General features: G+C 40.2%; 1 protein-coding gene across 1 annotated transcript in view; it reads right to left on the bottom strand.

The window, feature by feature from the left end:
• FAT1 (FAT atypical cadherin 1) overlaps positions 1-21,639 on the bottom strand; it is a 113,994-nt gene that overhangs the window by 34,782 nt on the left and 57,573 nt on the right. Inside the window, 6 exon segments of the mRNA XM_081875550.1 lie at positions 917-4,984; positions 6,895-7,105; positions 8,337-8,612; positions 13,419-13,558; positions 17,884-18,094; positions 18,610-18,939. Coding sequence (XP_081731676.1) covers positions 917-4,984; positions 6,895-7,105; positions 8,337-8,612; positions 13,419-13,558; positions 17,884-18,094; positions 18,610-18,939 — 5,236 coding nt within the window.

Genomic DNA, 21,639 nt, shown 5'->3' with positions numbered 1-21,639 from the left:
TCATACTTTTTTGGGTATACAATCATGTAGCAATTATACAACTGTGCCCACGAAATTATAAATTTATATTGGGTTGGATTATTATTTAGGTTTGTTGTTTTTTGGGGGGGGTTGTTGCAGTTATCAATGCTAATTTGTTGTATCTTTGTGTTTAGATATTATTTACGTGGAAATTGTTTTAATCAGGTTGTGTGCTTTTTGATGTGTTTTATTTGTAGTTTGCAACTGCTTCTGTTATATTTGTAACTGTATGTTGTTTTTCATGTTGCAAGAAGCTTTGAGCATGGTTTTAACTATGGAAAGGCAGCATGAGAATAAAACGATGCAAATACGTATGCGGATAACAGTGCTCGATGTGTGCAAATGGCTAAGGCTATCAACCAAGCAGACAACACATATTGGAGAAATTCAGGTTGCCACATTGTAAGATACATGACAGTGTCACCCAAAATGACGGCGCTATTTCAAGTCTCCCCTTTCTGTAACTTCTTGTAAAATGTTACGTTTTCTGCATCCCCAAAGTCCTTATGTCAACACACTGTGCATTTCTGTTTGATTGCCAGTGATGTGAGCATGGGCAAAAGTACAGCATGAAGACAAAACAGGACAAGAATTTAATACAGGGCTGCCATTTTCAGTGACAGCCCTGTGTTTCTTGCAGCAGGTGATTCTACACTAAAGCAATGCTTCTGAGCTGTGGTTCATCAATTTGTCTCAGCTCTTACGGAGACACCTTAGGGAACAATACATGTATGGGGAATATGACAGTGAATCTCATAAATAAATGGAAAAGGGAAACTATAGGCTTAAAATTGTAGAAACATATATATATATATATATATATATATAGTATATGTATAAATGATTTAAAATTATCAACAGCCAAATAATTTTGTCACCATTTCTAAAGGTTTACCTGTAATAAAATAGTTGACCTGTCTGTTGGCATCTTCTGAATCAGTGTCCGTGGTGCTTAAAATAGCAACGACTCCTCCAGTTGGGTCATCTTCACTGACCGTCCCTTTATAGATCTCTGCAGTGAAGCGAGGAGGGTTGTCATTCACGTCAGTCACGGAAACTTCAACAATCGCAGTGGATGACAACTGCATTTTCTCAGCACGATCAGATGCCACCACAGTAATTCTGTACTTGTCCTGCTTTTCGTGGTCAAGCTCTCTCAGTGTAGTAATCCAACCTGTTTCCATGTTTATGGCAAAAGACTCTGTGATGTCAGGATCTTGTGCTGTCTCTAGCCTGTACGTTACCTGCCCATTGATCCCCGAATCCTGGTCAAGTGCTTTCACTTGTATGACTTTTGTTCCTACTGGCATGTTTTCCACAATGTACGCTTCATACGGATCGGATTCTAAGATTGGTTTGTGGTCATTTGCGTCTTTTATTTGAATGCTTATGTCAACAGAGGAAACAACTCTGTATTCTTCATTTAAATAGTATGCTAGCACTGAGAACTGGTACCACTTAGTTGTCTCGTGATCAAGGCTCTTTTCAAGTTTCAGCCTTCCGTTCTGCTTGTCTATCACAAAAAAATCATCTCGGTTGCTTTCAGGAGCATTCCCCTTAACAAGGGTGTACAGCAACGGCTGTGTGTGCTCTGCTCGTACAATGTCAATCTCCGTTCCAATCGGAGTATCTTCAGAAAGTGTGTAAGAATAAAATGGTTCTGAAAATTTTGGCAGAGATACTTCAGGGGGGAGTATTCTAACATAGAGAGGAACCCTGGAATCCTTTTTGGGGGATCCACCATCCTGCGCTCTGACGAAGAAAGTGAGAAACTCATTTTCTAAACCAATTAAACTTTCTTTCGTGGTTATTACGCCTGTCAAGTGATCGATTTCTAAATTCTCTTGAACATTTTCAGAATCGGCTTCGATTGTATAGGTGATGTCTGCATTGGTGCCTTCATCGGCATCCGAAGCTAAAACCTTGATGACAGATGTGCCTTTTGGAACACTAGACCCAATGTTTACTTCATATTCTGTTGCTCGGAACAAAGGGGCATTATCATTAACGTCAGTAAGTATTACGTTGATGCTGCAAAAAGCCACTTTCCCGCCAGAATCCTTGGCCATTAACCTAATGAAGATTACTTTTTCAGCTTGAGTTTCGCGATCAAGCTTTTCCAGAGTAAATATCTGCCCCCTTTCATTAGTATAAAACCTATCTTTTGCAAAATCATTCACAATATGGTATGTGATGTATCCATAGCTGCCAGTATCTTTGTCTGTTGCTTTGACTTCTGTCACCAGCGTATGCAATGGAGCATTCTCAGCTAGTTCCACTTCATATTCATTCTGACCAAAAACAGGGCTGTGCAAATTGGCTGCAATAACATTTATGAGAACCTGAGCGGAACTTCTGAAGACCCCATCAGAAACAGAGACATTAAGACGGTAAATGGGCTTCAGAGACTGTTTGTGCAAGTTTGAAAGGGTGATGACCCCCGTTTTGCTATTGATTGCAAAATTCATATGATCATTGCCTGTTAATATGGAATACTCCAGCTTCTCTGTATCTGAACTGTCCGCATCGGAGGCCTTTACACAAGTTACAAAGTGCCCGCGGGGAGCCAATTCACTGATGTTAGCTTCATAAAGCAGCTGGTTAAAGACTGGTGGGTTATCATTCAGGTCTGTTACATCAATGCTTACAATAATGTCCGTGCTCAGTGGAGGCATTCCGCTGTCTATTGCTCTTACTAGCAATGTGTGATGCTGAATCTGTTCATAATCCAAACCCCTTGCTGTCAGAATGAGCCCAGTGCTACTATCAATGTGAAAATAATCATAGCCCTCGCTGTTGTTTTGTACCAAGTGATAAGAAATCCCTCTGTTTGCTCCAGAATCAGCGTCTGTAGCCCTGACTTGTACAACAGATGTTCCAATTACCGAAGCCTCAGAAAGGGTGGTGACATAAAACTGCTCTGCAAAGACGGGAGGATTATCATTGATGTCTTCGACTATTATGTCAACAAACACTTCGGCATGGGCTCCAGTCAAGGAATCAGTCGCACGCACGCTCAGTTTGTAGGCAGGGTGGGACTCAAAATCTAGAGGGGCAAAAGTATTGATAACTCCTGTGTTAAAGTTTATAGTAAACTGACTGAAAGGGTCTCCATCTGTGATGCTATAAAACACTTTGAGCCCTTCTGGGCTGTTTGCTTGCACATGTACAACAGGACTATGGAGTTGGATGTTTTCCGGTATCTCTGCACTGTAGAAAGCTCTTTCAAATACTGGCATGGCTTTATTCACAACCGTGATAGGGACTGTCACTTCAGCAGAAAAACTCGGCTCTCCGCCATCCTTTGCGACCACAGTGAGGAGATATTCTTTATTTAGTGTGTCTGGGTCAAACTGTTTCTTGAGAGAGATTTCGCCAGCATCTCCTATCTGGAAGTGGCCATAGTGTTCCTTGAGGTAATAGTGCACTTGTCCATTTCTGCCAATGTCTTTATCCACAGCAGTGACACACCGAATAACTTGGCCCACTTCAGTATCTATTTTAACGGTGGCATAATAAGGAAGGTTGACAAAAACAGGGGCATTATCATTCATGTCTTCTACAGTGACCTTTACCACAACATGTGCAATTAGGGATGGCTTATGCTCTGCAGTCACTTCCACAACAATATCAAAAGATTCCTGCAGCTCACGATCAAACGGTATTCCGGTAGTTGAAAGGACTCCTGAAGTGTAGCTAATTTTAAACCTAATGTCTGGGTTTAGAATATGATAAAACAAAGGCTCATTTATTTGACTCCCTATAGCAGTGATAACAGCTATTGTTTTCGCCTCTGTGGAATTCTCTTGGACCACAGCATTATAGGAACTCTGCGAGAACTTTAGCTGACTTTCCTTGCTCTCTTTTACATTAATTTTTACAGAGGTGGTGCTTGAAAACCGGCCATCAGAGGCTCTGATGGTCAATTCATATCTGCTTCTTAACTGACTCGTGTTTTGTACGGTTATCTGCCCAGTCTTCGAATCGATCAAAAATTTTTCTCCAATGTTTCCTTCAGTGATAGAATACATTAGTTGTGAAAAGACTTCTGAATCAGCATCTGTGGCATTGACCGTAACAATTTTCACTCCTTTATAGGTTGGTACCAAAACAGTTGCTTCGTACAGATCTTTAGAGAACACAGGAGGGCAATCGTTGATGTCAATTACGTAAATGGTAACATTGGCTGCGTATTCTGCAAATAAGCGGGGCGTCCCCATGTCGTACACGTTCACCGAAAAGCGAAATATACTTGTCTCTTCATAATCCAAACTCATTACTGTACGAATGGCTCCTGTACTAGAATCGATGGCAAAGTACTTGTGGGCAGATGGCTCAACAATCTGATAGACGAGCAAAGCATTTGTTTCTTTGTCAGCATCCGTAGCACGTATTACTAATGGAACGTTCCTGTCTGTCAGAACCACGCTGTTAACGGAAGCCGATTCGCTGATGAGTCCTGTGTATTCTGCTTGCGTAAAAGCTGGTGCATTATCGTTCTCGTCTTGAAGATGCACCAATACAGTAGTGTTCGTGGACTGACCAGCCATGTTGGTTGCCTGTACAGTCAGACTATAAAAAGGCAACATTTCATAATCGAGTGTCTTCTGAGAGGTGATGACACCGGAATTTGGGTTGATAGTGAAGACATCACCTATATTACCATCTTTTATCTCATAAACTACAGATGACTGGCTGAATGTGGTGACCATTCCAATGAAACTGCCAATGCTGCTGCCTTCACTTATTTCCGTGGAATATTCTCGCATTGTGAATTTTGGTGATGCGTTATCAGAGATCGTGACTGAAATGTGCACAGATGTTACTTCACTCTTCGGAGGGTTCCCTTTGTCTGTGGCCTTCACCATCAGAGTGTACTCATTCTGACTGTTGCGGTCCAATTCTTTTGCAGTGGTAATACTGCCTAAGATTGGATGTATATTAAAAGTGTTTCCAATATTCCCTGTTAAAAAAGAAAGACAAAAAATTGACAATCTGAAAAAACTTGGAAGTACATTTGCAAGCAGCTACATACACACACACACACACACACACACACATTCAAGTGGTAGAAAATATTAGGTGCTGAAATATTTTAAATGAAAAATAAAATTGCATTCAACTAATGACACAGAATACTACTCAGAACAGACCCTTCAAATCAAGGGACCTCTTAAGTTAGTCTTAAGTCTATTATGTTCAGTGGGTCTACTCTAACATGGACACCCAGCTTTTCCACAACTGTTATGCTGTAATAAATATCCTATAGTAGGTTAGTTTTATTTAGAAAATCTGACAACCTATTTTATACCAAAGTATGCTATCACTTCAGATTATTAGCGCTATTAATACAGAGCTTCTTTTTAATTTTATGGCATTTCTTTAAACGATTCAAGTAAAGAAAAAGACAAACACTATACGCAATGTGGAACTACAATTAAACTTTTAAAAGACTTTAAAATCATGGAAAACACTGCTTTAAATGAGTCTCAAGTGACTCTTAATTACATGAATGTCACTTTATGAGATTATTTCTAAATCAGAGATACTTCAGTGAATTTTCTCTTTCAAATTACTCCCACTTAAAATGGGAATTTATGTGCTGTATAAAAAAACTTCCATTTCAGAAATACAAACTGAAAATTTGTAGCTTAAGAAAATCACCATGAACAAGCCTTTCAAAATGAAGGCTGAAGTACACTGGGGTTTTACACTTCACAAGAATTCAAAGAAATTAAGAAAACAAATTAACAGGGGCTGCTGTTTCTTAATACTTCAATCACAAAGCAGAGCAAAAATAGTTATTGCTAACACCATGACCTCATCATGAACAGATTTTATTTAAAACATTTAAATTATGTATTTGGGTAGGCAGTTGATATTATCTTTTTTCTTATAGAAGGTCGTAAACAGAGCACCATTCTTATAATATCCCATTACTAATCCTATAAGCTATTGCAAGTATTTAAGGAATGTTCCTTTCATATGCTTCGAATTTCATCCCTAACATTTTAGCTGTACAGTGCAGAATACTAGAAAAACAAAGCTGGGAAAGTTTTAACATTTCCTCCCACAATGTTTTTTTTGAATAAAGAAGGAGCGGGGGCATGTGTGTGAGAAAGACAGAGAGAAAAATGAGAACCCATGTATATGCGGGGGGTGGGGGGGTGGAGGGGATTCATTGGAAAAGACCAACTTTTGTTATGATGGAACCAATGCTACTAATTTTTCATGAGTTTTTCTACTTGTCAGTTTGTTTCCAGACAGTGGTTTTAATCTTTAATGCCCTACAAGATTTGGGATACCTCAGTACAGATAGCGCCAACATGGTGTTTAACAGATATTTTGAACTGTAACTCCTATCATCCCTTTTCTTTAGCCATGCTGACTGGTGCTGATGAGATATGGTGTCCTACAATATCTGGAGAGGCAAATTCCACCACCCCAGGAATACAATCAGACAGTAGAAACGGGTTATTTTTTTTCAGAGATGGTGCTTGAAATCTGGAACTTTCTCTTCATAGTGGTCCACCACACACATTCCTTTAAAACAGCAGTCAGGAACCTGTGGCCTTCCAGGTGTTTTGGAACTCCAACTTTCAGAAGTCCCAGGCAGCTTGCCAATAGTCAGGGATTAGACTGCACCTCTGAGGGAGGATACAGCAGTCAAATGCCATGCTGATAAAGGGAATAGTGCATCAATATATACCAGTAGTGACTGGCTGAAATACATCCTTTAATATGGCTAACTTGCTGCTGGATTAAGTTTAGATCAAACAGTGTTGGAAAATAAGTGTGAATAAACCTCTACTTTGCAGCTTTAAATCTAAAATCTTTTCATTGTAGCAAGTTATTGAACGTCTTGCGGCATACCTGATTCTATGGAGTATACAATTTCTGCATTTTCCCCTTTATCCTTGTCCAGTGCTGTTACATGGAGAATTACAGATCCAACAGCTGCTGATTCATACACTCTCCCTTCATAGGAAGAACTGGTGAACCATGGCGCATGGTCGTTTGTGTCACTAACGTTGATGATGATTCTAGCAAAGTTGCGCTTGACAGGAATGTCTTGATCCCGCACCTAAAATAATTATGACATTACTGGCAGCTCGTGCATAAGTTTATTCAGTTATATGACACTTGTTACAATTGACGAGAACTATAAATCACTTAAGGGCACCATTCTGTTCTGTTCTGTAGAAGTACATGGCATCATAATGGAGCAAATGTTTATATTTTATGCCATTGTGCAAAAACCCTACAATATAATTTTGGTTCGGCACAAATAATCTCAGAACTTGGAATTAAATATTACCATTTCACTTACAGTGGTACCTAGGTTAAGTACTTAATTTGTTTTGGAGGTCTGTTCTTAACCTGAAACTGTTCTTAACCTGAAGCACCGCTTTAGCTAATGGGGCCTCCTGCTGCTGCCGGGCCACCGGAGCATGATTTCTGTTCTCATCCTGAAGCAAAGTTCTTAACCCAAGGTACTATTTCTGGGTTAGCCGAGTCTGTAACCTGAAGTGTATGTAACCTGAGGTACCACTGTATTTGTTAAGTGGACATTCATATATGTGTATACAGAAATCATATATGTGTATACAGGACACCAGATGAAGTGAGGGCCAATGCTACAGAAAGAGGGTCCTCAAATATACAGGAAAATCCTGTATTTTAAGGCAGGGAGGAGGCACCCACCCAATACTCAGCAGGGACCGAGGATGTGCATGCCTGCTGCCAATCAACATGAGCAGGAAATAACAGTGTACTATGTAGCCTATTCAATGAGGCCAAAACGGGAGTGGGAATCTGTACCTAGAGGTGCATCTAGCACTGACCTACAATTTCTGATCCAGCAAGTCATACTTGTACTTCTTTCTGTTGATCTTCTTAGTTGGACTGGACAAAGAAATGTGGCTAGGAGTGAAGGAGGAGATGTGGAAGGAGAGCAAAAGGAAGAAATATTTCTTTGCTGTGTCTCTCCTCTTCCTTTGGGATGGAGATGTTAATAGAAGAAACCCATCGAAAATTCCCAATGAATGGTGAGGGTGAAGTACAGATGGGCTTGAGCTCATCTGTAATAATACCAATGCTTTGCATTTACACAGCACTTCAGAGTGTGCAAATCACTTAATGTTTCATCTCAGTAATCTGTACAAGGACCCTGTAAGGTATGTCGGTGAGGGTAAGATACAATTCAGTCTTTCCACCATTCTAGCAGCTCTGAAAAGTATCTGCTTATGCTACTTATGCTACAGTGAAAAGGAATATCCTATATCTGATAAAGAATAAGTGGAATGGATCCTTACCATCACTGTGAGAATGTGTTGATGAATGACCTCATGATCCAATCTTTCAGAAGTGTAGAGAGAGCCAGTTGCAGGATCCAGGCGAAATTTCTTAAGGCTGATGGGGTCAACGCTATTTTGCATAGTATAAATTAGCTTATTCTTTTCGTCCCTGTCTGAAGCACTGACTTGCAAAATTTCTGTCTCCGGCAATGTGTCCTCTGGAATAATTACTTGGTATTCTAATGTAGAAAACTCAGGCCTGTGATCATTCGTGTCTATTACCTGAATGTACACCTGTAATGGCACAAAGGTAAATTAAGGATGAAAAGGGTGTATGATCAGAACGCCATGTAGATAAGCTTCAGGGAAACACAACAGTTCTCCTAAAATACAAAAACAAAACACGATGTGAAGATTAGGGGCCATCACACATAATTTAGAGAAGAATAGCTGCGTCAATTCTCTGCAGCTTTTGTGAGTTGGGGTTGACTATGTCAAATACAAAGCAGAAATGAAATACAAAGCAGAAGTTGTTTAGAACAAAATATTAGCTGGGATCAGGGCCTGATAAAGCCTAGCATATTGCTTGCTTTTCCTCTTTTCCTCTTTCAACAGAAGAACCTCATTCCACATCACAAACTGCTTCAGAAACGCCAATCACTTTAAAAAGAATTTTGCCATGTAGAACTGGAGTAGTGATTCTTCCCTAAACAAGCTTAATTATCTGTCAAAAGACAAAACTAGTTGATTGGTTTTTTCAATTCAGAGCTCTAGTACATGGAATTGAAATTATTATTATTATTATTTCAATTTGTATGCTGCTTTTCCACATAAACATGCCCAAAGCAGCACACAAGCCAACAGCAATACAACAGTCAAAATACCCATCAATACATTATCACAATAAACAGTGTAATACAAATTCTTTTCAAAACCTAAGAATCCAAACACACAAAAATATTTCGAAAAAAAACTAACATAATAACTTTTGAAATCTATTACAATACAAGTACAGCAGAACAATTTCAAGGAACATAATAAAAATATATTTGGGCCACAAGTGCTTTGCTTTACAACTTTAAGTACATTGTTAAAACGATTAAGAAACTAGTTAAAATAAAACTATTTAGTTGCAATTGGAATCAACAACAAATCACCTAAGTAATTTTTTTTAACACAAAAAGATTTTGTTAAGAAAATTAAAAGCTAAATCAATTAGGAAAACAGAATGTTCAAAACAGAAACCACTTTCATAATCTTGCCATGATAAATTTGTTTAAACTTTAAGGTGCCACAAGGCTCTCTGCTACTTGAACAAAGCATACTGTATTTTAAAAAACAACTCCAAAAGTAGAAATAGGCAGTTGTCATTTAGCAACACAAACACAACCAACTAAGAAGCAAAATGACATATTCTAACTACATCTGAACTGACAGAGCACTCCGAGCTATTAATGAATAATAAAAGGAGCAGCCAAGCGCAACAATGACAATGCTAAGAGAATGTATCGGATTTTTGCTTCAGTTTTTCATCACACAAGTACAATAAAAGAAATGTAGACCCTAAAACTAATCTTGGCCAGGAATTCCAGAAAAGAATGGCATAAAATGGGGCAATGTAAGTAAGAGACTAACAATGTCAATCTAGACACCAGCAATTTGCAAAATGGTTTAAAGTCATGAACGCCATGTGCATAAATGAACACTTAAAACCAAAGTATACAAGCTGAGCAAGATCAGATGAATAAAAGTTCAGACTGTCCTGTGAGCCATTAAGGAGAGCCAGCCTGTTTGCATTAGCAGTACCCAATGCCTTCCTGTAATAGCAGTTTTGTAAATCTTAGAGCAGGGGTCGGTAAGGTTTACCTCGCCTGGGCCGGTTCGCTCCAGTGGAAATCCCTCTGTGGGCCGAATGCAGGCTGCATGGCTAAGCCCAAAGCTGCGCAGCGCTCCGTCTCGCTGCCCTCTGGAGGCTACAAAGGCTGTCCCCACAGCCAGAACAGCGAGGCGGAGTGCTGCGGAGCGCTCCGTCTCGCTGTTCTAGCTTGCGGACGACTGCGCAAAGCCTCGGCAGGGCAGCAGGGAGCCTTCACCCCGCTGCCCTGCGGAGGCTACAAAGGCTGTACAAAGGTGGGGGAAAGGCTGCAACGCTTCCCCCCACCGCCAGCCCCACAAACTCGGGGGGGGCAGCAGGAAGGCGGCGCGCCACCTTTGCGCTGCTCCACGACCTGGTCTTTGAGGCTGGCAGTGGGGGAAAGCAGCGCTTCCCCCCGCCAACCCCAAAGAGCAGGTCGAAAGGAACCCAAAGCCTCTGGAGCCCAGTGGGAACTCCCGCTGGGCTCCGGAGGCTTCGGGTGAAAGCACCTTGAACGCACAGAGCGCACCTTGTTTTAGAGGGGGAGAACAAGAATTTTTTTTTTTTCCTGTTCTCCCCCTCCTATGGTCAGGTGCATCCTATGGTCTGGTGCGTCCTATAGAGCGAAAAATATGGTAGTTAGTTTACTATTTTTACGTAGACAATATGATAACATGCACTTTCACTAGTAAAATTGAAATAGCCTGTGGGAATAAATGGCTGTTAATCAAAGACTCATTAAACTGTTTATTGTATAGTATTTCAAATACCAACCCAAATCCAAGGCAGTGTGCTGCATTTAAATGCATTTTAGCACATTCTCTGCATAAAACTTTGTAATTCATCTTATTTGGGCTCAATGCAGTTTTCTAACAATTATCTGTTCTTACAAAATTCAGTGGAACAGTTAAAACATTCTTATTTAAGAAAGCTGTTCTGAGTATCTTAAACAGAAGAGTGAGTTGTAAGTATTTATTTAAACTACAACTATTATATTGAATTTCAGCAAGGGTATGGTTGAAATTTACACCTTGGTACTGTTAAAAGAACACCTCTCATCAAGGAACTAAAATGACAAACGAATAGTGCACTAATATGGTAAAATAATAGTTTGAAACACATGAGATTACAACACAAAAACTAATTCTACTTTTATTAGTTGTTTTTTTAATGGACTTTTATTAAGAGAAGTAGTGTGAAAGTCAAGGAAGCTAAGCTTCAAGAGGAGACATGTCTAGACTAAACCCCCAAGCAACCCCTGTTCATTTCAGAAGCATTGTTGCTTGTCCTTCTATTAGAGGAGCACAGAAATGTGAAATTCTAGCAGCCATAGTTCAAGCTAATCCCCTCAAGTATGGAACAGGGAAATTCTGATAAAAATGAGCTTCTGTACTGGTCCCGCAAAAGCTACAACCACCATCTCTCACTTTGTCTGCTAAAAGATGATAAAAGAGATAATAGGAAACAGCTGAAAAACATTCTGTGTATTTTGAAAGGCAGAAAACAAACAAAAAGCAGGAGCGCTAATTCACATTAAAAAGAAAATGCAGCACGTTTACCACTTCCAGTATTAGCAAACTATTCTTCTGTCATTTCCCAGATGATATGCTGAATGATTTTTAACTTCAGCAGTAGAAACAATATGTCTAAAGCAGCTGTTTGGAATAAGGAGTCAAATCTATCCATAGTCAGGTTATTGCTATTGCTACTGCTATTGTTTAACAGCAACTGGTATTTAGAGGCATGTTGCCTCTGTTTCTGGACTCTGTGGTCATCAGGACTCTAGTCTTACCATCCATCAATTTGCCTAACTCCCTTTTAAAGCCATCTAAACTAGGCATCATCACATCTATAGTTCCATTCAGGAGATGTAATATGCAGAGCCATCCTTTCAAAGAAAAAGACACTTTCAGAAGGTATTTTTATCACTTAAATAAGAAAATAATTATAACAATAATAAATTATTATTCATACCCCGCCCATCTGGCTGGGTTTCTCCAGCCACTCTGGGTGGCTTCCAACATAATATTAAAATAAAAAGCTTCCCTAAACAGGGCTGAAGTTGGCCTGAAGTTCACTAAAGTAGAAGTGTTAAAAGTTTGACGATACACCTAAAGCACACTGTGCCATTGTGGAAAACTCATTTGTAAGCACATACATTATATTGGTACAGTCATCTGGGAAATCTGACCGGCAACACCTAACCATTGGGTAAACACTTGGTAGCAAACCAAGCAATGCTACTATATAGTGACATTTTTATTTTCCAGAATGAAAATATCCTACTGGGGATACTAGACAGCAAAATCCCAAAGAAAGCCTTAATGGTAATTATGTATGTGACTACAGGGGCAAGGATTCTAAATGCACAGAAATGGAAAGAGGGAGAGGACACCCTCAATGGAAGAATGGTTGATGAAAATCTTGGAATATGCAGAGATGGCAAAATTGACGGCACTGATAAATGATACAAATTTAGCATCTTTTAAAGAAGACTGAAAACCTTTTCTAGTCTATATAAAAAGTTATTTCCCATATGTGAAGACCACAGCCTGGTTTGATATGTAAGAAAAGAACAGAATATATTAAGAAACCTGTTAGAGAAGATGAAATCAGATAAGGCGGAACCTTAAAACCCAGTTTTGTACTATTTGGGTTATAAACATTGGTGCTGGGTGAGAGGGAAGTCACTAGTTTTGCTGAATTGGAATGTGATTGTTGAGTAAAAATGTAACTCTCTATATAGAAAAAAAAATAAAAACATATTATTATATATAAAAATGACACTTCTGCCTACTTTTGTGAGATTGTTTCACTGTAACAATAACTCCAACATAAACCGATTTCACCTTTTACACCTTCTCCAATTTCGGCTGATTTGGGATTTGTTTCTGGGTGATGAAGATGATCGTGATGTTTTCAACTGTCAATCCTTTTCTTTTTTTGTGAATGCCTGGCTTCTGTTTCTCATTTTTTCTTCTAATACCAGAACATTCTATGACTTAAAAGCTGTTAATTCGAGGCGCACTTATCTGCTTACACATAACTTTTTCCCTTTGGCTGTCCCAACATTGGGCTATTGTGCTCTGTTGGTACTAGAAACTTCTTTTTCAACACAAAGTCCTCCTTATTTATGCAAGAGGTAATTCTGCCCAAGGGAGTGGAGGGAGGGAGGGAGAGAAGCTGCGGCAAGAAATGGTTACAAATTCTTCTTTCAATAAACACTTCATTAGAAATTCCATTACCTGAGTGCCAATAGTCCTAGTTCCATCTGTTGCTTCTACTGTCAGATTGTAATTTGATTTCTGTTCTGCATCAAGAGGTTTAGCGACAATGATGGTTCCAGTGCCCTTGTCCACATCAAAGCGGCTGTCATAGTTGCCACCTGCTCCAAGAAATTGCATGAGACAGAAGTTCATAAAACACTGCTTTGATGTATCGCTTCACAAAAACATACTTTGCTATGATGCTTAAAACAAAATCAGTTCTGAAATAGCGGAGGCTGCGCGTCGTATTTATAACCTAGTTGTAATACAGCAGTTGGCCACTAGGGCCAAAAAGCTTGACGCTTGCTACAGTACTCCCTATTTATTTGTCTCATGGCAAAGACTCTGTTTCCAGAGGTATATCTTTCAAATCCTGATATCTTTGCTTTAAATAGATGAATGTTCTTCTAAAACAGCCATGCAAATTAGCCCACAAATGTTACTATCCCGCAAGAAAGCTTACTAGCCTGCGTATTTGTGAAAGAAAAGGTACCGCATTTTTTGCTCTATAAGACGCCCCAGACCACAAGACGCACCTAGTTTTGGGAGGAGGAAAACAAGAAAAAAAATATTCTGAATCTCAGAAGCCAGAACAGCAAGAGGGATCGCTGTGCAGTGAAAGCAGCAATCCCTCTTGCTGTTCTGGCTTCTGGGATAGCTGTGCAGCCTGCATTCGCTCCATGAGACACATACACACATTTCCCTTTACTTTTTAGGAGGGAAAAAGTGAGTCTTATAGAGCAAAAAATATGGTATTTGTAAAAGAAAAAGAACCAAGTTTTGCAAATCTTTCTTCCCTGATAGCCTGAAGGTGATTCTTACTTGTCAAAGGTGACTAGCCACGTGGGGATTTACATTATGTGCCCAGAAAGAGCAAATATTATTTCACTTGAAGGAACTACTCACGGAATAATATATGATATGGTATCTTAAAACTGTGTTTTATTGTTTAAACCAAAAACTTGGGGTGTGTATCAGAATCTCAGGCATGCTTACCATGGGTGCAATCTACTCAGCACTACTACCACAGTGGGCTATTGAATTTACACAAGAGCAGTGCTCGGTGGATTGTGCCCCAATAGACCAGCCTGTTTTGGGGCACTGGAAGAAAAGCTTTAGGAAAACACTGAATTAAAGGCTGAAAAGGTGAAAATAGCACAATGGCTTTAAAACAAAACAAAACACCCTAACCCCTTTTCCAGTGATGGATTTATTTTATTCCTTTATAAAACTTCTAAATGCCCTTTGAAAAATGAAACTGAAATATAGCTCAATAAACTCAGCCAATCGCCCAAACATTTAAGTGATTACAGTAATAATAGTAATACTATTATTTGTGAGCAGACTGCCTCTCTGCAACACAATGACCCTTTAAAACCAAATGGAGTTAGCCATGATAAATGCCAGTCATTAACTTCTACCGGATTCAACTTTTAGACAAACGATTTGAAAAGTATAAATTACTTCCCATTGTTTGTCAGCCCCAACACTCTCCACGGCAAAAACATTTGTCCTAATTACGTGGTGCAAGTGTTCTTTCCTGTTCTTTTTGAAAAGCAAGGTTATAAAGCACAGTCGGTTTTTGTTTTTAAAGATAAAAACCATTTTGCCTTCTGTAATTATGAATTCCAATTATTTTTGGACTCAAGGAACATTTCTGCACAGCACCACTGCAAACGCCATCCAATCACCAGTATACTTACTTGGAAATAAGCCCCATAGATTTAAATGGTACTCACTCCAAGTCAGCATGTTTACGATTACATCTTTATTCCAACAAATTAGAAAACCAGTGGAATTTCGGAGATTGGTTCTGCCTTTCAGACAAATCACCCAGACTGATGGGCTGGGCAGCACCCCATAAACACTGCTTTATTTCTGACAATTATTGTGGGTATCTAAAGTCAGGCTAGAGCCTCTAATTGCCTCAAAAGAATCTTCGACAACATTAAAATGGAGTAGGGCAGAACACCACAAATTTTATGTGAGCTGTTGGTGCGATATATTTTACTGGAGGTGATGCTGGAAGGGAGAATACTAGCCATGGACATCTATCTGCCTTGGGACAGAAAGCCTTATGTTGCATGAAAACAGCAGCTTCCCCCACAACTGATGCAGTGATACCTCAAAGAAAGTGGTACAAAAATTAGTTTCTAAAGCACAGAACTACCACAAAGGTGTGTTTCTACAGTCCTCGTGCCACCTGCTAAAATCCTTTTAAATAATATGGACCAGCAGCTCCCAGTACAGTGATGATTTATTATTATTAATTTATTTGTATAATGCCCTCTAACAAAACATCAGGGCAGTGTACAGCAAATTAAAAAAAAAGCATTTAAAAACAACACCAAACAATCATTTAAATGATTGTTAAAATAATCATTAAACAACTGAAAGTGCCTGTTAGCAGGAAAACAGGCTTCAAGAGATGCATGAAAGTCAAAGGTGAAGATGCTTGCCAAATATCTGCTGGAAGAAGGTTCTACAGTAAGGAACTGACAACACTAAATAACTGACTTTTAGCCGAAGTAAGATAGGAAAGCATTATCAGCACTCAGGGCTTTGAATATCAACATAAGAACCTTGAATTTGGCTTGGTATCCTATGGGCAGCAGTATAGATGATTGCCAACATCTGCACTGGAATTCTCTCACCAGAGAGGCATGCCCAGGCCAGATCCTGCCTTTTCAGGGATGGCAAAGACATTTTCGTTTACCAGCTTTAAACTGATTTGGCCTGTTTAGCCTGTTTAGCTTGCAAATCTAGCCATGTCTAGAAATGCCCTAACAATGTTGTTCTATCAAGCTATTTTGAATTCACCGCTCTCATCAGTCTGGGTGCTCTTGAAAGATCAAAAGTATCTATACTAGCATTTCAAAGTAGTGCTTTGGCTGAAATGTGGTGACACTAACAAAACCAAACCACGCAATAAAACACAAACAAGAACTACAGTAAAGGGGGGGGGAGAGAGCAGAGAGAATCTGGAAAGAAGAAGGAAACACAAACTGCTTGAGATTTATTAGATATTATTATAAATTAGTGCGATTTCACTTTAGATCTCATAATCTGATAATAAATTATGTGATCTCAGCAGATACCTTCTGCTGTACAGTTCAGGTCACAAGCCATCTGAAAGATGTAAAAAACTTCACTAGCAAGCTTGTCTCCTGGCACAGCCAAAAAGAAAGAAAGCATGGAAAGCAAGCACAGAAGAAAGAAAATATGTCAATCAAACTGATTCATGCGATTAGTAATAGTTAAAAAAAGGTGCAGTAAGGTATTTTAAAACAGAAACCGCGAGATCTTGATTAATGTGGGGTAGTACCACCAACATGTTATCCACTCTCTACACCCCCACCCCAAGAAAAACTAATATCCACTCTTGAAAATTGCATTGCTTCCCCCACTCCCCACCACTTGCACCTTGTACTAGTATTTCATCTTGGACAGACTTTCCCACCTGCTTTGGGCTGCGATCCACTCGGAGAAGTGCACTCCTGACATATTACACCATCCACAGACTCTGCCTTATTCAGAAGGACTTGAACCCCCAAGGAAGTAGTGCTGGGGTGGCTGCAGCCCCAGATGCACACTTGCCCTGCATTCCCCTCTGAAGGCATGGCAGAGTCAACCATGTTACTGGGAAGGAAGTTCATTTGCACCATGAATGAAATTTCGTGGTTAGATCAGGGCAGTAATAGGACAGATTGTGTGGGGTTTATATACACACATACATACATACATGGGACAGATTAAGTTGCTGTGCTAGTGGAGGCCAGTGCAACCAGTCCCACTAGCACAACAAAATGCTCCCCATCCCAAAATCTGCTGGAGGGCGGTTGGGAGATCCCCCAGGACAGCTTGCTGGGAAGAGGAGAGGAGAGGAGAGGAGAGATCTTTCCATCAAGCATTGAATGAACATAAACATCACTTGAGTGTGATGCTGAAGTTCCACCCCAATTGGTCAGTGAAAGAGGCAAGTCTATTTAAAAAATCTAAACAGCAAAACAATCCTTTCATTAGATAGATAGATGATAGATGATAGATAGATAGATAGATAGATAGATAGACAGACAGATAAATAGACAGACAGAGATAGCATAAAATTTATATGCCACTTGATTGCAATGAAACCTCTGGTTAACAATATATTCTTTATAGCAGGTATATTCAACATAGTGCACCCTAAAAGTTGCTGGACTACAAATCTCATCATCCCTGACCACAGGCCACTCTGGCTAGTGCTGATGGTATTTGGAGTTGGGCAACTTCAGGAGAGCACCACTTTGGCTACTGCTAGCTTATACGTGCAGGAATACCTCCTGCTTAAATTCTTCTTAGAAGCCATTTTCATTTTGGGATCAGAACATATCAAATCTATGAACAACAGCCCAGATAATCACCACATAATTCCCGACGAACATTCGTCATCAAATAGTCTTACCTGTAATATCAAACCAGAGCGGAGTGCCAAGAGGCTCCACAGCTATTACTCCAATCATGTGAGCGACTGGATCACTTTCCATGACAGTAAAAGAAAAAAAGGATTCCTCAAAAGAAATCGGTTCAGGGGCCGGACTGGGTTTTGGGATCCATTCTATATGAAGCCGAGCTGTTGAAGACTTTTGGGGGCGACCATTATCCACTGCTTTAATCTAATAAATATAGCACAAGATTGGGGAAAAATCATGTAAACCAGGACAGATCCCATACAAAACACAGACATGCAGAAATTAAAGTTGACAGCACTCTCGGTGACAAGAGGCCAAGAACCATGAAATTAAGTTCTGTAAACCTGAGGGAGCTTGACAAAACAATGCTAAACATGTCCACTCAAAAATCCCATTGAGTCCAATGGAGCTTTCTCCAATGTGGATACCACAGAATTGCAACCTCAGACTTTTTTTTTAATGTAACAAATCCACGCAGCATAGGAAACTCTTTTATAATCTCTGATGAGCAGGCAGAATACCAATGCAATTAACTTCTTTTAATTCCTGAAAATAAATTAAGCGTCTTCATCCGTATTTCAACCGGAAGAGAAACACACCTGCGTTGCACACTTTTAAAGAAATCTCGTCTAATTCGGTATCAGATTTTCCAAGTCCTCTGACTGCATAGTAAGCGTTTTAAAAAAATGATAGCATGTCAAAACTGAAATATTACTTACTGTAAGAATGTCATATTCCCCAGCTCCAGAATACTTCTTAGAGGAGACCACTCCAGTTATTGGGTCGATAAAAAATTTGCCTTGCTCATCACCATCTTCAATGCTGTAAGATATTTCTGCATTGGGACCTTCATCTTTATCTGCAGCTACTACACGATAGATAGGCTCCCTCCTGGTAATCCTCTCTCTCTCTGGTTTCTCACGCTCAGGCAATTTGATCTGATAGAACTTTTGCAAGAACTGAGGCCTGCTATCATTTTCATCTAAGATCTTCACAACGACGCGGGCGAGAGTCGACTTTGCTGGTATACCGCTGTCTGCAACTGTTACCTATTGACGACAAAAAAAATCCTATTTGCAAAAACAGGGAAAAATAAGAGGGGGGATTCTAGCATGTGTCTTGTCAGTAGTAGTACTGACATAGCTTAAAGCAACAGGAAGTGAAATAGAACTCTGGTTCCTTAAAAAGTTAGAAGAATTTATATGCTCAAGACATTTCGTTACAAGTTTGTTGGCAATACTTAAATATTCTTTTTAAACCTTGCTTATCTCAAGTCCATTTTTGTTGCTCCAAAAATGCAAATTCATCAGACTGGAAGAAACGGTAAGAAAATACACTTTAAACATGCCTTTATGTCACACAGACAAAATAAAACTGCTTGTGCAAAGGTCAAGCTGTAAAAAGAAAAAAATGTGGCATTTAAAGGGGGGGGGGGAGCAATGCAAATGTTGTTCACCTCTGTAAGCCAAACCCTGTTATTTTGCAAACTGTCAAGGAACTGCCATCGGCACAGAGGCGAGAAATGGAAGGGCAGTTGTGTTACAGGGAGCCTCTGAAAATCTTGTGAAGCAGTTCCTCTTCCAGGGAGGAGGAAGGCCCCACCCCCAGTGGGGAAGAGGTGCAAGGACCAGAGAATGCTAAGGTAAAGGTAAAGGGACCCCTTACCATTAGGTCCAGTCATGGCCGACTCTGGGGTTGCGGCGCTCATCTCGCTTTACTGGCTGAGGGAGCCGGTATACAGCTTCCGGGTCATGTGGCCAGCATGACTAAGCCACTTCTGGCGAACCAGAGCAGCGCACGGAAACGCCGTTTACCTTCCCGCTGGAGCGGTACCTATTTATCTACTTGCACTTTGCCGTGCTTTCAAACTGCTAGGTTGGCAGGAGCAGGGACTGAGCAACGGGAGCTCACCCCGTTGTGGGGATTCAAACCGCCAACCTTCTGAGCGGCAAGTCCTAGGCTCTGTGGTTTAACCCATAGCACCACCTGCGTCCCTAGAGGATGCTAGTGAGAGCCTAAACACTGCTCCTGAGCAAGCTGGAGAGGAGGGAAGCACACCCTTGCCATCGCCCATCCTGAGCAGTAGTCTGGGGCGCAGAGAGGGGCGGAAACGGTTGGAGGTAACAAAATTTTTATGCTGGGGGAGGTACAAAAAAGGACCACTCCCAGATTCTGCTAGAGATTGAGCCAGTCATGAGCTTTGGGGCTCTTCACTGTAAATACTCTCGAGCGACCGCAACAGCACCTGACACAAACCTTCACTGCAAGCTGCTGAAAAAATAATGATGTTTTGGTAACTGAGTAACTGCACTTGCAAGCCTCTTGCACTTTTTCAACCCTTCTGCACATGTAAGGATGTTTCCGAAGTGAAATTAGTTCTATAAATGGCTTGCCCTAAACGACCAGGCTGTCCAAATGGGAAATCCTGGTGGACCAGAAGTGGCTCACGGGGCAGAGCTTACCCACCCCATTATAAATAAAACTTGGCCTTCTAAGCAGACCAAATAAAATACCGCAAAATGTAATTGCTTGAGAAGAGCTATTTTTCTTAAAAAGAGAAAAGAACTGCATACATGTACAGTATTAGTATAAAAGCGAATGGAGGTGTCTTGAAATAAAGAACATCTGGTTTATTCATCTACTGTATTGCCAGTTTAGAACAGTCAATCAGCTTTTATTGTATTTTTACCACACCCTTCTCAGAGAAGGATTTTAGCCACAAAATGATCCTGTGAGGAATACTAGGCTGAGAGAACTTGACTTGTCCAAGACCACCCAAAGTGCTTCATGGCCAAGCCAGAAGCTGCATCTGTATTTCCTACACAAATCTGGAAAGAGTAAGTTGATTGGTTCCACCATCTATCACATGGGTAGGCAAACTAAGGCCTGGGGGTCGGATCCGGCCCAATCGCCTTCTAAATCTGGCCCGTGGACGGTCCAGGAATCAGCGTGTTTTTACATGAGTAGAATGTGTCCTTTTATTGAAAATGCATCTCTGGGTAATTTGTGGGGCATAGGAATTCGTTCACTTTTTCCTCAAAATATAGTCTGGCCCCTCACAAGGTCTGAGGGACAGTGGACCGGCCCCCTGCTGAAAAAGTTTGCTGACCCCGATCTATCACCGGCCTCTGATTCATACAGCATTTGATGTCCAGGTCCCAACAAAATATATATATACTGGTAGAGTAGCAAGACCAATGTCAATGCAGCAGATGCAGTGATTAAAAAGCCACCCAACATTGCAGTGCTATGCAGACTTAACTGAAAGTAAGTTCCATTGAAAAAGTAGGCTTAATTTCTGAGTCAATATGTTTAGGAATGTACTGTTAAGCTTCTGAGTGAAGAAGTAGTAAGTCCTTGTGAAACTGCTCTTTGAAATTTAAATCTGAAACTGTCCTTTGTCACAGAGGAGAAAAATAAAATGGAAAGAACTATATTCCGAGACAGGAGTGTCTGATGAAACACACAAAAACATGCCGTATTTAAAAGCAAGACTCCATTTAATTGTTTCCTATAAAATCCAGTAAAATGTTTTCATGAAAAGGAATGCACCATATTTATCGTTGTTACTATGCAAACAAGAGTGAAATGTGGGATAAATTTTAATAGCAAACAAGGATAAACTTGCCAGTCCATCTGGTCAACACTTTAATGCTCAATTAATTAGCCAGATGCACAGCATTTGGCACAAGCTGCTGATAATATTGCCACCATTCTGCAAATATCTTGGACTCCATCCCAAGCCGCTT

The sequence above is a fragment of the Podarcis erhardii genome (assembly GCF_964252035.2).
Source record: "Podarcis erhardii genome assembly, chromosome: 9".
NCBI lineage: Eukaryota > Metazoa > Chordata > Lepidosauria > Squamata > Lacertidae > Podarcis > Podarcis erhardii.
This window is presented reverse-complemented; position numbering and strand designations above follow the sequence as displayed.